Source organism: Oncorhynchus mykiss, chromosome 5, assembly GCF_057628025.1.
Source record: "Oncorhynchus mykiss isolate SJ-2025 chromosome 5, ASM5762802v1, whole genome shotgun sequence".
In the NCBI taxonomy this organism is placed as follows: Eukaryota; Metazoa; Chordata; class Actinopteri; order Salmoniformes; family Salmonidae; genus Oncorhynchus; species Oncorhynchus mykiss.
Window position 1 is genome coordinate 34,894,887 of NC_143026.1, and position 16,434 is coordinate 34,911,320.

Genomic DNA, 16,434 nt, shown 5'->3' on the forward strand with positions numbered 1-16,434 from the left:
CAAAACACAGACGAGCCCTGGCAGTTAGTTCCTACAAAAAGACTCCATTACTATTGCTCTCTATTAAAATGTAAAGACCAGGGCATGACACATTAGTAAAACAATTAAATTAAAATAAAGTACTTTATTCCTGTCATTGTCACCATAGACTTACAACAGCTGTATTATATTTGTAATTATTGTCAAACATGATTGGAGGTATCATGATTTCAACTGTCAAATTGCACTGTGTGTAGACATAAGTTAACGAGCAAAATCATATAGAGCATGGTCTTGGTGAGTGAGTTCCACTTCACTCCGATTCAGATATATATATTTTTTTAACATTGCCTCTTTCATGGCAGTTCTTCATGAAATGCTACACACATCTTTAGCGTTTCACTATGTAATTTTCTGTATAATATTGGGAGTACTATGACACAGATCAAGTATGACACTGTGTAGCACTTGGAATGACTGAGGTTTTCTTATAATGAAGTATTGCTTTTCTGCAATAGAAATATCATTAAGCGAGGTATGAAAAGGGGATACTCCTGACAATATAAAATACATCTTCAAGAGATGTCACTTCACCTTAAAGAAAACGAATAAAACGGATATTACATGTGTTCCATTTATAAATATGACAAATCTCAGAATGTCTGTCTCTTTGACAACAGAAAACCAAGATTTTTTTTATTTTTAAAAGAGACACAGCAAGTACTCCCTGGTTGCCAGACTCAGTAAAGTCTCTCCCAAGCAGTTATAAGGAGTCCTCACTGGGTCAGACAGACTGGTTGTGGAGCTAGTGGTGTGTGCAGACACACACACACAAAAGTATGTGGACATCCTTCCAAATAAGTGAATTTGCCTATTTCAGCCACAGCCGTTGCTGACGGGTATTTTAAAATCGAGCACACCGCGAGCAAATCTCCATAGACAAACATTGGCAGTAGAATGGCCTTACTGAAGAGCTCAGTGATTTTCAACGTGGTACCATCATAGGATGCCACCTTTTCAACAAGTCAGTTCGTCAATTTTCTGCCATGCTAGAGATGCCCCAGTCAACTGTAAGTGCTGTTATTGTGAAGTGGAAACGTCTAGGAGCAACAACGGTTCACAAGCTCACAGAACGGGACCGCCGAGTGCTGAAGCACGTAAACATCATATGTCCTCGGTTGCAACACTCATGAGTTCCAAACTGTGTCTGAAAGCAACGTCAGCACAAGAACTGTTCGTCGGGAGCTTCATGAAATGGGTTTCCATGGCCGAGCAGCTGCACACAAGCCTAAGAACACCATGTGCAATGCTGGAGTGGTGTAAAGCTTGCCACCTTTGGACGCTGGAAACGTGTTCTCTGGAGTATGAATCACGCATTACCAGCTGGCAGTCCGATGGACGACTCTGGGTTTGGCAGATACCAGGGGAATGTTACCTGCCCTAACGCATAATGCCAACTGTAAAGTTTGGTGGTGTAGGAATAATGGACTGGGGCTGTTTTCATGGTTCGGGCTAGGCCTCTTAGTTCCAGTGAAGGGAAAACTTAACGCTACGGCATACAATGACATTCAAGACGATTCTGTGCGTCCAACTTGTGGCAACAGTTGGGGAAGGCCCTATCCTGTTTGAGCATGACTATGCCCCCATGCATGCGGTTTGTCGAGATCGGCGAGAAAAAAACTTGACGAGCCGGCAGAGCCCTGAGCTCAACACCATCAAACATCTTTGGGATAAATTGGAACACAGACTGCGAGCTAGGTGTAATCAGCCAACATCAGTGCCCGACCTCACGAATGCTCGTGGCTGAATGAAAGCAAGTCCTTGTAGCAATGTTCCAACATCTAGTGGAAAGCCTTCCCAAAAGAGTGGAGGCCGTTATAGCACCAACTCCATATTAATGCCCATGATTTTGGAATGAGAAGTTTGAAAAGCAGGTGTCCACATACTTTTGGTCATGTAGTGTAGGACCAGTCATACTACATACTCTCAGTAGATGTTTTAGACTGTTCCTCTGAGGTGCAGCAGTACACCAACAGCAGCAACAGCTAGGCTCTTTGATAAATGTGTGTCTGAATATTTCTGTGTGTAAGTAAGAGATGGAGGCTCTTGGAGAATTACATGGTATGAGAAACAATAGAAACAGAACACCAGTTCTTGTAATTGAATTAAAACAGAACAGTTTGGCAGTTGACTAATAAAAAAACATGACTATGGCACCAGACAATGAAAGGTGCTGCTGAAGGGGCAGGGATGGTTCTCAGAGTGTTGGTTTTTCTACTAGCCCTCGACCCCCCCCCCCCCCCCCCAAAGAAAGTGTGCTTGTCAGACATACATATAAATTAAACAAGTTGCCCTGGGGCTGGGCGATACTGGGCAGCCGACACACAGATTGGCACATCACCACCAAAACAATATCATGGTGAGTGACATGTCACTGTGCCACAGAGGCTGATGGTGGGCAAGAATATGGTTTGTTTTCCACACCTGGAAACATGGCAAAGTCTGTTTTGTCCAATGACAGGTTAGTTGTTGTTGTTGACGGCGATGTTGTCACACATTTTGTTCTTGACTAAAATTAAAGGCTGAAGGTAGTGGATGTCTGCCTTCACAGAAAACATCTAGTTCACTTTGTCCTGGAATATGTAGAGGTTGTTGGTGGTTGCCACAGCGATGACATTGTCCTGAGGGTGCCAGGCAGTGTGGAGGATTTTCTTGTTGAAGTCCAGGCTGTCTACACTGATCTCATCCTTCTTCCGCTTCCCGTCGGCACACACCTTGCGGGGCTTCAGGACCTGCTGTGGCTTACTGCCCTCCCGGGACGCCTCCAGGGTCACGTCCCGCCTCTGGCCCCGGTCAAACATCCGGAAGAAGTTGTTGTATGAGCCCGTCATCACCACACTGGAAAGGAAAATGAGAGGATTAAAACAAGGAAACAAAGAACCTAGGGCTTGTTATTTTTATGAATACAATGAGTACTTGGCAATGAACGTTAACCTGTCATTTCCGTTCCAGCAGCACTCAAACTTGTCGAAGATGCAGTCGTTTTCATAGAGCGAGCACAGCTTATTCCTGAGGTACTCGTGAACCTGCCATGAGGGAAAAAGACAGGCCAGAGCTAATCAACATGGTGTCACATACACAAACCTCAGCGGTCAACTCAGTATTTATGAGTCATTTAGGGAAAAATATTCTGAATAGGAGGGTTAAGATGATTGAAATGGCCTACAACATAAGTTCAAAGTAAAACTTCTCATTTCAGGGTGTGATAGTGCAGCAGTCTGGCAAGATCAGACGTAGAGTCCCCCTAGCGGACATTATCTGAAGCTACATGCAGGAAATGAGGTGTGGTCAGTCCCTGTGCACTAAAATAGCCTGTTGACTTTCTCAAACTTTAAGTCCCCACACTCCCTCTGCCAGTCTCACCTGGTACGTCTCCACGGGCCTGCTCTCCATGTTCAGGTCCCAAATCTTGACAGACAGGTAGTCCCGGGTCATCATGTAGCGCCCGTTGTGGCTGAACTTTACGTCTGAGATGGAAGAGATTATCTCAGAGAAGAAGGAGCGGTTACTGGGGTCCTCCGGCTCTTCGAACACTGGAGAGGTCAAGTTAGTTCAAGTTAACCACTATTAGAGAAAATAAGGTGCATGTTGCTGTGCTAGCCCCACCCCCAGCTCCCATCTAATGTGAAAACAAGATATTCCCACATCTCTAACTATGCAGCGATGTGAATTCAGTCAAGCCATTTTCTAACGTGAAAACCCCTTATACAGAGGTTGTTGCAGTGACCACTAGGTGCCTGTTGATCATAGGTACTCACATTTGAAGTGCGTGTCACATAGTGCAGATGCCCTCATGTCACAGAGGCGGATGGTGCCCTTGCTGCTGCTGTAGACAAAGGTGTTGCACTGGTGTGGATGGAACTCAGCTGCTGTAATCACTTCTGTCAGCTCCTCCATGTTGGCTGGCTTTATATCCACAATGTCTGGGAGGGGCTAGAGTCAAGGGGGACTAGCACACCTACTGAGAAGAGATTTGTGACACACTGGGGGTAAATGTAAACACACACACCCCCCTCTGTCCCTTCCCTCAACCATCCTATAATTAACAGCTTGTCGAGGATACTGAAGCTGCGGTCTGTGATCTCCTGGTGCCAGAGATTGATGCGCAGGTCGTCTGCGGATAGATACGTCTCATGGTCACTGTTTATGGAGATGGAGTTGATGTGGTAGGTGTGCGCGTTGGCAAACACCCTGCGAGGGCTTGCCTCCACCATGAGGTCCATGGGTCTAAACACAGGCACCTGCAAGGGTACAGAGGGTAGTCAGCGGGTGAGGCGCTAAGGGTATAGGCTACACCCCCAGTGACTAGTGTTTCTCTATACTATAACTAAGGCCCTGTTTTACTGCAATTATTTGACATGCCTGGATTTTTATCAAACTGTCCCTCTTTATTTTTGTCAGCTGGTCCAGCACCATCCTCAGATTTTTGTTAGTGTGTGCAATACTCGTTTCTAGAGAGCTTAAAATACAGAATAAAAATCGCACAGTCACATGATTGCACAGAACACAGGGCCCCAACTTGAGCCCCTAGCATGTAATTAGCTAAGCACGTACTCGAAGTGCAGTGACAGTGTTGGGGTCTATGTAGCGTCCATCCTCCTCTTTCAGGTTGTAGCCCTCTGGTCGCTTGTCTCGTTCACTGATCTTCCACAACTTTATGGTTTTGTCTGCCAATCAGAACACAGGACTAGATAAATATATTTAACAGTTAAACAAAGCTCAGTAATGGGATGCACATATAAAAGTGAAAGTTCACCAGAGTGAAAACCGACTGACCGTTTGTGGACAACAGGAACTGAGCTGCGTTCTTCTGGGGCAGCCAGCGGATTTTGTTGATCTTCTCCTCGATCTCTAAACTCTTCAAGTAGTCAAACTCGGGCTCATGGCTCTGGAAAGTACTGTAAACATTGTACTCACTACGACACTGTGGCTTATTCTGTTGGGGGAGAGAGAGGGAGTAGACGAAGAGAAAGATAAAAAGGAGTAAGGAATGGAGGGAGAGGGTAGAAAAATCCAAAAGCAAATAAAAATGTAAAAATGCTGATTTTGAATTTAAAAACTCCAAACTTCCAGTCTTACCTCTATTTCCTGCTGAAAGATGACTACCCTGCCACCCTTGTCTCCTGTTGCTAGCAGCTCCCCTGAGTGGTTGAACTCCACAGTAGATATGATGTCAGCTGAACACAAAACAGATGCAATTAATTTCGATTGGACTTCTATAAGTCATGAGAAAACTCTAACCTAGTGGTTAGAGTGTTGGGCCAGTGACCGAAAGGTTGCTAGATCGAATCCCCAAGCTGACAAGGTAAAAATCTGCCGCTCTGCCCCTGAACAAGGCAGTTAACCCACAGTTCCTAGGCCATCATTGTAAATAAGAATTTGTTCTTAACCAACTTACCTAGATAAATAAAATACAAATTATACCCATCACAACAGGTATTCAGAGAAATTTCAGATGGTTGTATCCATGAGACAGCAGTTAGCATTACTAGCACTGGATTTGTTTAGAGGTCTATCGGCTATCCAGGAGCTGGAGTCTTAGGGCTGGATGAGTATCTGGGTGGATGTTGGCCATAGCATTCCACTGAGGATGTGATGGCATCCAAAGCAGACAATGATCAGTAACCAAGTTCCTACAGGCTGCAGCACATTCCCCCAACAGCAGTATGGAGGCTTTGTAGACAAAAGCTGAGACTTTAACCCACTGTTGCCCATTCAAGCAGAAAGACAATGCTGAGAAATATTGCAGCAGGAGGCCATAGACTGGGCTAAACACCCTGGGGCATGTAAGTGTGTATCGTGTTTAAGGAGGCCATGGACACACCGCGTTGTCAATGCCCTGAACCCCCACATGTTGTTTTAAGCACTTATTTCCATGACTGATCAAAACTTGTTGTTTTCTCATGACACTCTGGTTCCTCTGAGCAACATTTGGAATATCGAATCACAATACATATAGAACCACTATAATGGTTAAAATTGATAATAAAGCCACCAGTGATTTTATTTGGTAACTCCACATTTTTTGGGGGTGTTGGACAGACTAAAAACACCAGCAAATCAGTTCCAAGTGACTTTAATTGGAAATCTGTTCAAACTATTCCCACACCTAGAGATGTGATCAAATCAAATGTTAGTCACATGCGCCAAATACAACCTTAGTGAAATGCCCCCACCCACAATGCAGTTTCAGAAAAATACAGATAAGAATAACAGATAAAAGGTAAGTAATTAAAGAGCAGCCTGCTGAATAACAATAGCGAGACTATATACAGGGGGTACCGATACAGAGTCGATGTGCGGGGGCACCGGTTAGTTGAGGTAGTATGTACATGTAGGTAGAGATATTAAAGTGACTATGCATAGATGACAACAGAGTGTAACAGTGGTGTAAAGAGGGGGTGAGGCAATGCAAATAGTCTGGGTAACCATTTGACTAGATGTTCAGGAGTCTTATGGCTTGGGGGTAGGTGGTGTTTAAAAGCCTCTTGAACCTAGACTTGGCGCTCCACTACCGCTTGCCGTGCGGCAGCAGAGAGAACAGTCTATGACTAGGGTGGCTGGAGTCTCTGGCAATTTTTATGACCTTCTGACACCACCTGGTATAGAGGTCCTGGATGGCAGGAAGCTTGGCCCCAGTGATGTATCGGTCCTTTCGCACCACCCTCTGTAGTAGGGCTTGGCGATATGGCCAAAATCTCATATCCCAATATAGGTCATTTCATATCCCGATATCGATACATAGCGCATTTTTCTGTAAATTCAATGAATAAATACGTTATATAAAATGACCACATGTAAAGGCCTATTTCTTATTACTCAACAAATAAAAAAAATAATCAAATGAGCAAGTACCTTTAGAACCTTTGCAAATGTTTCAATTAAGCACTTAAAATGTATAATCTGAAAAGGTAAATAGAAAACAAACACTTAAACTATAGTTAAAATAAATAGGCCTATTTTTTTATATATTTTTTAAATAACAGGGCTTGCCTGTTTCGCATGTTATTTTTGCATTTGGTACCTTGGGTCGAGTGTTAGCACCAACTCATGAAACCCCTATTTCTCGACCATGTAAATTGGGGCCATATCTTTGCAGATGTAAGTTGTAACGGCAGCTGTTACATCCTTCCCTCTTCGTGATTCTTTGCCATATGGTGTGCTGCGGGCAAAAGCCTCTTGCAACGTCTGAGTTGGGGGTTTGTTTTGAGCACTGTCTATACTTTTTTGGGGTCTCATCTGTAGACTCTCTCCGTACTGTTTGACATGATTCTCGCGTAGGTGGTAAAAGAGGTTAGTGGTGTTTGAGCCTGTTGTTGGGACTGGCCTGCGGCATATTTTGCAGTGGACGGTTTTCTGGTCCGTGTCAGACTTCTCATATCCAAACCACGTCCATCAGACCGAAGGTGCCCCTCTTTTAGGTACGAGCTCCGTGTCCTGTCACTCTCCTGTCATGTGTTTGTGTTGCAAATTTCCTTCCACACGGCTCTGTAGTGCCCTGCAGTCAGAGGCCGAGCAGTTGCCATACCAGGCAACCAGTCAGGATGCTCTCAGTGGTGCAGTTGTAGAACCTTTTGAAGATCTGAGGACCCATGCCAAACCTTGTCAGTCTCCTGAGGGGGAATAGGCTTTGTCGTGCCCTCTTCACAACTGTCTTGGTGTGCATGGACCATGTTAGTTTGTTGGTGATGAGGGCTTCTAGTTACTTGGCGTCCACAACCTGCTCCACTGCAGCCCTGTCGATGAGAATGGGGGCATGCTTAATCCTCTTTCGACAATCACCTCCTTTCTCTTGAGCATGGTGAGGTCTCGGACCTCCCTATTGACTGTATCACCGTTGTCTGTGAATAGGCCTACATCTGTTGTGTTGTCGGAAAATGTAATGGGTGTTGGAGTCATGCAGTAATGAGTGAACAGGGAGTACATGCACCCCTAAGGGGCCTCTGTGTTGAGGAAGTGTTACCTACCCTTACCACCGGGGGGCAGCCTGTCGAAGTCCAGGATCCAGTTGCAGAAGATGGTGTTTAGTCCCTGGGTCCTAAGCTTATTGATGAGCTTTGAGGGCATTTTGGTGTTGAACCCTGAGCTGTAGTCAATGAATAGCATTCTCACATAGGTGTTCCTTTTGTCTAGGTGGGAAAGGGCAGTGTGAAGTGCAATAGAGATTGCATCATATGTGGATCTGTTGGGGTGGTATGCAAATTGAAGTGGGTCTAGGGTTTCTGGGATGATGGTGTTGATGTGAGTCATGACCAGCCTTTCAAAGCACTTCATGGCCACAGATCTGAATGCTACGGGTCGGTAGTCATTTAGGAAGGTTACCTTAGTGTTCTTGGGCACAGGGACTGCGATGGTCTGCTTAAAACATGCTGGTATTACAGACTCAACAGGGCGAGGTTGAAAAATATCAGTTCAGACACTTGCCAGTTGGTCAGGGCATGCTCGCAGTACACGTCCTGGTAATCCGTCTGGCCATGCGGCCTTGTGAATGTAACTGTTTAAAAGGTCTTACATTGGCAGCAGAGAGCGCGATAACAGTCATCCGGAACAGCTGGTGCTCTGATGCATGTTTGTGTTATTTGCCTCAAAGCGAGCATAGAAGCAATTTAGCTTGTCTGGCAGGCTCGTGTCACTGGGCAGCTCTCAGCTGTGCTTCGCATTGTAGTCTGTAATGGTTTGCAAGCCCTGCCACATCAGACGAGCATCAGAGCCGGTGTAGTACGATTCGAACATAGTCCTGTATTGACGCTTTGCCTGCTTTGCCTGTTTGATGGTTCGTTGGAGGGCATAGCCAGATTTCTTATAAGCTTCCGGGTTAGAGTCCCGCTCCTTGAAAGCGACAGCTCTAGTCTTTAGCTCAGTGCGGATGCTCCCTGTAAATCCATGACTTCTGGTTGGGGTATGTACATACGGTCACTGTGGGGACGACATCATCAATGCACTTATTGATGAAGCCAATGACTGATGAGGTCTATTCCTCAATGCCATTGGAAGATTCACAGAACATATTCATATTCAAGCCCTGTAGCTTAGCATCCGCTTAATCTGACCACTTTTCTTTATTGATCTAGTCACTGCTTCCTGCTTTAATTTGTGCTTGTAAGCAGGAATCAGGAGGATAGAATGATGGTCAGATTTGCCAAACGGAGGGCGAGGGAGAGCTTTATACGCGTCTGTGTGTAGAGTAATGGTGGTTGCACAATTAACATGCTGTTAGAAATGAGGTAAAACTGACTTAAGTATCCCTGCATTAAAGTCCCCGGCTACTAGGAGTGCCGCTTCTGGATGAGTGTTTTCCTGTTTACTTATGGCAGAATACAGCTCATTCAATGCTGTCTTAGTGCCAGCCTCTGTGGTGGTATGTAAACAGCTACAAAAAATACAGATGAAAAATCTAGGTAGGTGGTGTGGTCTACAGCTTATCATGAGATACTCTACGTCAGGTGAGCAATAGCTTGAGACTTCCTTAGATATTGCGCAAAAATACATGTCTTACCGGACGCCGCTGTTCTATCCTGCCAGCACATCATGTAACCAGCCAGCTGTATGTTGATATTGTCATCGTTCAGCCACGACTCCATGAAGCATAAGATGTTACAGTTTTTAATGTCCCGTTGGTAATCTTCCGCGTAACTCGTCAATTTTATTCTCCAAAGATTGCACATTTGCTAGCAGAATGGAGGGAAGTGGTGGGTTTATTTGATAGCCTCCCATTCCTCAGAAGGCAGCCCACCCTTCGGCCCCTCGTTCTCCATCTCCACGCAGATCACTGGATAGGGGTCTGTTCCCGAGGAAGCAGTATATCTTTCGCGTCGGGCTTGTCAAAGTCGTGAAAAAAAAGGGTTCTGGTAGTCCATGGTGAGTAATCGCAGCCATGATGTCCAGAAGTTATTTTCAGTCATAAGAGATGCTAGCGTCAACATTATGTACAAAATAAGTTAAAAAGTTCAATGCAAATAAACTAAAAAATATATATAAAATGTATGGCAGAGGCACGTAAAACGTCTGGCTTCTCCTCCAGTGCCAGCTCATAACTTAAGGTTTGAAATTATTGTTTTAGTCAAATATATCTGTTTAGGCTTCTTGCGGTCAATATGCAGTCTACAAATGATTTGTAAATCATGTTCCGGCCCCCTGACCAGTGAAAATTTCACCCTGTGGCTAATCTAGTTGTTGATTCATGTCATCCATATGCCCAGTGCCAGGGTTTCTTTATTTTTTTTGTATTTTTCTACATTGCAGAACAACAGTGAAGACATCAAAACCTTGAAATAACATGGAATCACATAGTAACCAAAAAAAAAAAAAAAAAAAAGTGTTCAACAAATCAAACTATATTTTATATTTGACATTCTAAGTAGCCACACTTTTCCTTGATGACACCTTTGCACACTCCTGGCATTCTCTCAACCAGCTTCATGATGAATGCTTTTCCAACAGTCTTGAAGGAGTTCCCACATATGCTGAGCACTTTTTGGACGCTTTCCCCTCACTGCAGTCCAACTCATCCCAATTGGGTTGAAGTCTGGTGATTGTAGAGGCCAGGTCAACTGATGCAGCACACTATCACTCTCTTTCTTGGTCAAATAGCCCTTACACTGCCTGGAGGTATGTTTTGGGTCATTGTCCTGTTGAAAAATAAATTATAGTGGGACTAAGCACAAAACAGATGGGATATCACTGCAAAATTCTGTGGTAGCCATGCTGGTTATATGTGCCTTGAAATCTAAATAAATCACAAACAGTGTCACCAGCAAAGCACCCCCACACCACCGCCTCCATTCTTCACATTGGGAACCACACATGTGGAGAGCATCCGTTCACCTACTCTGCATCTCACAAAGACACAGCAGTTGGAACCAAAAATCTCAAATTTGGACTCCAGACCAAAGGACAGATTTCCACTGGTCTAATGTCCATTGCTCATGTTTCTTGGCCCAAGCAAGTCTCTTCTTATTGATGTCCTTTAATAATGGTTTCTTTGCAGCAAGTCAACAATGAAGGCCTGATTCACAGTCTCCTCTGAACAGTTGATGTTAATGTGTGTTACTTGAACTCTGTGAAGCATTTATTTGGGCTGCAATTTCTGAGGCTGGTAACTCTAATGAACTTATCCTCTGCAGCAGAGGTACCTCTGGGTCTGCGTTTCCTGTGGCGTTCATCATGAGAGCCAGTTTCATCATAGCGCTTGATGGTTGTTGCAACTGCACTTGAAGAAACTTTCAAAGTTCTTGAAAATGTTCCAGATTGACTAACCTTCATGTCTTAAAGTAATGGACCGTCGTTTTCTATTTGCTTATTTGAGCTGTTCGTGCCATAATATGGACTCGATCTTTTACCAAATCAGGCTCTCTTCTGAATACCACCCCTACCATGTCACAACAACTGAATGGCTCAAACTTATTAAGGAAAGAAATTCCACAAATTAACAGGGCACACCTGTTAACTGAAATACATTCCAGGTGACTACTTCATGAAGCTGGTTGAGAGAATGCCAAGAGTGTGCAAAGCTGTCATCAAGGCAAAGGGTGGCTACTTTGAAGAATCTCAAACACATCACAATATGTTGTGTTTAACACTTTTTTGGTGACTATATGATTCCATGTGTTATTTCATAGTTTTGATGTCTTCATTATTATTCTACAATGTAGAAAATAGTAAAAAATAAATAAAAACCTGGACTTTTGACTGGTACTCTGTGTGTGAGCCACACACGGTTATTACTTTTTGACAATATATCGTATCATTTTGATCATGTCGTAATGTTATTTTTGCACTACTTAACTACACCAAAACGGCAGTGTTTCTCCTTCATAGCTTGTTCTCCATCTTTTTAAATAGGGAGCCAATTTGTTTTCAGCACTTATTTCCATGACTGATCAAAACCTGTTTTCTCAAGGCTCTCTTTTCCCTCTGCAGCAGACATATGGTAAGCTATGTGTTTGGAACATCGAATCACAATAGAAATCACAGTACGGAATCGCAATACATATCATATCGGCACCTAAGTATCGTGATAATATCGCATTGTAAGGTCCCTGGCAATTTCCAGCCCTAGCGTACAGTGCACCATACTGGATGTTCAGACAGACTGTGTCAGCATGAGGCAACAGGACAAAAGACAAGAGAAAGCAGCAAGCAAGCCATTGTGTGTCAGAAATTGACAATGCAGTCACTCTTACACATAGCACCGGACTGTCTGCGAGGCTAGTAGTGTAACATTTAGGGAAATGAGAAGTCATGGGTGACGCCAGGGAATGAAAGATAACTGGACAAGCGTGTTGCATTGAATACCATTTATACAGCACAACATAATTTATTGTGAAATATAAATAAATACTAGGAAGCCATGATGATTCTGCAACAACTATGACCTGTGGAGAGCTCTTACCTTCGGCAACGTCGTCATCAATGGCCCCCTTCACCTGTGAGAAGCACCATTGCACGTCATTGCTCCCACCTCCAGCTCCTGAATGGCAGAATGACAGTTACTGATCATGACTGGTTATGTTACAAATCTGACAGTGACCTGACTATTGCCACAAAAAAATTCTGTGTACTGCCAGACACAATATGACCTGTCTTGGTCCCATCTTGTGCATAAAGCTCATTTGTCTTTGATAACATCTGATACTACATGGACTGAGAAGTCAAAATGAACACCAACGACCTCAGGAGTCCTTGGAGACCTATGACTGTACTTCCACAATCTCTTGATAATACACTTGTTAATTAAGAGACCCCTCTGGCACAGCGTAAGATAATAAATAATTAGGTGGGTGCTTATTTGCCCTACTGGAAATGTGTTTTTTATATATCCCAACAAACCCTCAGAGTGGGCCAGAGTCTGCCATTATCAACAGCAACACCGGAGCAATTAGGGTTAAGTGCCTTGATCAAGAGCACATTGACAGATTTTTCACTTTGTCATTTCGGATATCTGAACTTGCGACTCTTCGGTTACTGGCCCAACACTGTAACCACTAGGCTACCTGCCACCCTCAACAGCTGTTAGCTTCAAACACCATACACTAGGTCAAGGCTGGGGAAATACTACTACAATATTATATAATGGATAAGGAATAGACATTTCCCACAGAGATGTGTAAATAACCATTGAAACAGGTCAACTAGTTCTAGCCCAGCTCTCTGGCTGGGTTATTACAGGTATATTATCCAGAAAGGTTCTCGATGATAATAAACGGTAATTGCACAATGAAACAGGTTGAGTTGTACATTTCCACAAGTAATAATTTATGTTATTGCACAATGGAACTGGTTAGGTTCGTTGATAAAAACATGTCTGGGTGTGTGTTAACTGTAGGAGGAGCAGGTATGAATAGAATGTTGTCAATGTAGAGGGTGAAGCCTTAATGTCCCATCAATAAAAGACAATGGGAAACCTCATACATCTAGCATGTAACTTGGCTGACTACAAGTGATCACAATTGTAAGAGTGCTAAATTAGGTTGTCATCTGCCTCTGCAAAAAGTGATACAAGCACCATGGAGCCCTCTGTCAACAAGTAATACCGTATCCCATTATTTGGGCCCCCGAGAGGCGCAGCGGTCTAAGGCACTGCATTTCAGTGCTAGAGGCGTCACTACAGACCTTGGTTCGATTCCTGGCTGTGTCACAACCGGGCATGATTGGGAGTCCCATAGGGAAGCGCACATTTGGCCAAGCGTCTTTAGGGTTTGGCCGTGATTGTAAATAAGAATTTGTTCTTAACTGACTTGCTTAGTTAAATAAAATAAATCAGACAACCACTGCAATAGAAGCTGGAAAGAATACAATTCTATATTTAGGGCGCTGCATACTTTCGACAGACACGGAATCTCATGCATAAACTGAGTCATAGATGGTTAGCATTGATTTCAGCCAAGTCATTATTGGCCCAGCTAGCAATGCAATCCCAGCCTGAGGGAAATGGCACGGTGATCTTCATGTTCAAGCACACATAAATATTAAAGCAAAGCCCACATCCAGCAATAGAACCGTGACTCATGGCTAAATCGATAATGGTGGTGGTGTGGCATTAAAGGTGGACATCGTAACGTTACAGGTGCCGTTCGGAAGAAGCCAGTCATCATCCACCCACCCCACCATCTTTCACATCAAGACTCCCGCTCAACTCGCCGGTCATGCTAGCGCGACAGTGCCACAGTAGGGACAATTTAGCTACCAGAAATACTACTTGGCTGGCTAACTCACTAAAAGGAAAGTATGGCCTTTGGCATAGTTAGGTAGCTAACGTTACAGCTTCAAACTAACAGTTTGCATGAAATAACAGCGAACAGTATGTGATTGAGAGGAACGTGGGGTTAACTATAACTTAGCCACATCTAGCTAACGTTAGCCTGTAAAGTTGGACCTCCCCAGCTAAGATGATTTGTGAGGCCCAGAGACACATGAGTTAGTTAGCTTTAGCAATTTGTTAGCTAGACGTACATATACGTCTAAATACAGTATTGTATATAACTAGCAAGCTAGCTGGTTAAGGTCGCTAGCTAACGTTATTGCCACCGGTAGAGTTACTATTTCCATTTACCTGCCATGGCTAGAGGGATTCCCGGGCTTGTTTGTCAGGTTATGACTCGTGCAAGCGGTCTCTCAAATGAAGAAACTGAATCGTGAGACCGAGACGTTCCGTCTTGTTCGCTCACTCACACACCCTCCCCGACAAGTCTTCCCACCCTTCCGACACCCACCATCCACAGACAGTTCAAAATGGCGCTACCGCATCCCACATGACATCATCATAACACGCCTCTTCTTGAGTGGAAACGGTGGGCGTATAACCAGAGGGGACACACCCACTGATGGGACGCACCATTCTTATTATCATGTATATTATTCATCATCCTGATTACGTCCATAACCTTACCCATTGCCCCAATCTCTAATGAGCCTTTGGCTGATCAGTGGGCAACGGCCGGCCCCTTACCAAGATGGGCAAGCCCGGTTTTCTGATAGGTTGAATTGAGGTCGGACATCAGATTCAAAGTGATTATTATATATGTTCTTAAAATATATGGTCATATATTTTAATATGTATGTCACGTTTACATATGGGTTTTAAATATATGATCATATTTTCAAAGTTCATCCAACTCGGAATTTCAAGTTGGAAACTCAGGCCACTCTCTAGATCTCCACTTTTCAACCTGAGAATCACTGATGTCATGATTTGATCTCGTTTTTTCCCCAGAGTTCTTAGTCGTCTTGAAAGCACCATAAATCATCAGTTAGACAGACAAGGTCATGGATTGTAAAAGACAGAAAGGGTGCCTATAAAAATAGCACATTTTACATTGTCACTCAACACATCCTATTTTGGGGGCGGCTAAAACCATGATTTGGTCAAAATACTTATGTAAATAAGGTTGTTTTTTAATATCTATGAATTTACAAACATTTCCAAAAACCTGTTTTTGCTTTGTCATTATGGGGCATTCTAGAGAAATGGGCCAGTAGCCAAAAGTTACTGGCCCCTCGCAGGGCTGCTGGGCCAGATGGCTGTTCCCACTTTCTACAAGATGTCCACCATAGTTCCAGTATCCAAGCGAATGTATTATCCTCAGTAATCTTCCATCCAAGTTGTCAGACCCAGGTGGCTTGTCATTGTTGATAGTCAACAATATGCTTTTTATGTCTTCCACACTGACTTTTTGGAATTCAAAATTACAGTGCTTGTCTTTCATAATTTGGTCAGTCATACTTGGATGTGTAATTTCAGCATTTGTTGCTGGTATGTCATGCCTAAATCTTGCAGATTTAAAAAATCCTTAAAGTAGTTGGCAATATCAGTGGGTTTTGTGATAAAAATGAGCCATCGGAATCAATGAATGATGAAGTTGAGTTAGCCTTTTTGTCCAAAATGTCGTTTAAGGTGCTCCAAAAATGTGAATATCATTCTTTATATAATTGATCTTTGTTTCATTGTATAGTTTCTTCTTTTTATTCAGTTTAGTCACATGATTTCTCAATTGCAGTTTGTTTGCCAATCGGTTGTGCAGCCAGATTTATTCAACATTCCTTTGCCTCTGTCACACCCTGACCATAGAGAGCCCTCGGGGTTCTCTATAGTATTTTAGGTCAGGGCGTGACTGGGGGGTGTTGTAGTCTTTAATTTCTATGTTGGTGTGAGTATGGTTCCCAATTGGAGGCAGCTGATGATCGTTGCCTCTAATTGGGGATCATAGCACCTCTGGACGCTCCGGACCGAAGGGCACCTCTCGACGCTGGAAGCTCCTGACTGGAGGGCGCGTCGCTGGAGGCTCCGGACTGGAGGGCGCGTCGCTGGAGGCTCCGGACTGGAGGGCGCGTCGCTGGAGGCTCCGGACTGGAGGGCGCGTCGCTGGAGGCTCCGGACTGGAGGGCGCGTCGCTGGAG

At 43.9% G+C, this 16,434-nt stretch overlaps 1 protein-coding gene across 2 annotated transcripts; it reads right to left on the bottom strand.

Moving 5' to 3' along the window:
* Positions 1-104: 104 nt before the first annotated feature.
* ppp2r2ab (protein phosphatase 2, regulatory subunit B, alpha b) lies at positions 105-14,810 on the bottom strand. Of its 2 annotated transcripts, none has more exons than XM_021602554.3 (10): positions 14,591-14,810; positions 12,431-12,508; positions 5,119-5,216; positions 4,816-4,975; positions 4,594-4,706; positions 4,103-4,280; positions 3,798-3,962; positions 3,403-3,572; positions 2,974-3,065; positions 105-2,877 (listed from the first exon to the last, which is right to left on the bottom strand). In XM_021602554.3, the coding sequence occupies exons 1-10, from the start codon at positions 14,595-14,597 to the stop codon at positions 2,598-2,600; spliced, it is 1,341 nt and encodes a 446-aa protein (XP_021458229.2). In that variant the 5' UTR covers positions 14,598-14,810; the 3' UTR covers positions 105-2,597. The 2 variants fall into 2 exon arrangements, with proteins under 2 accessions (XP_021458229.2, XP_090090721.1); XM_090234595.1 differs by having other exon boundaries at positions 3,403-3,506; positions 14,591-14,791.
* Between the last annotated feature and the right edge of the window lie 1,624 nt (positions 14,811-16,434).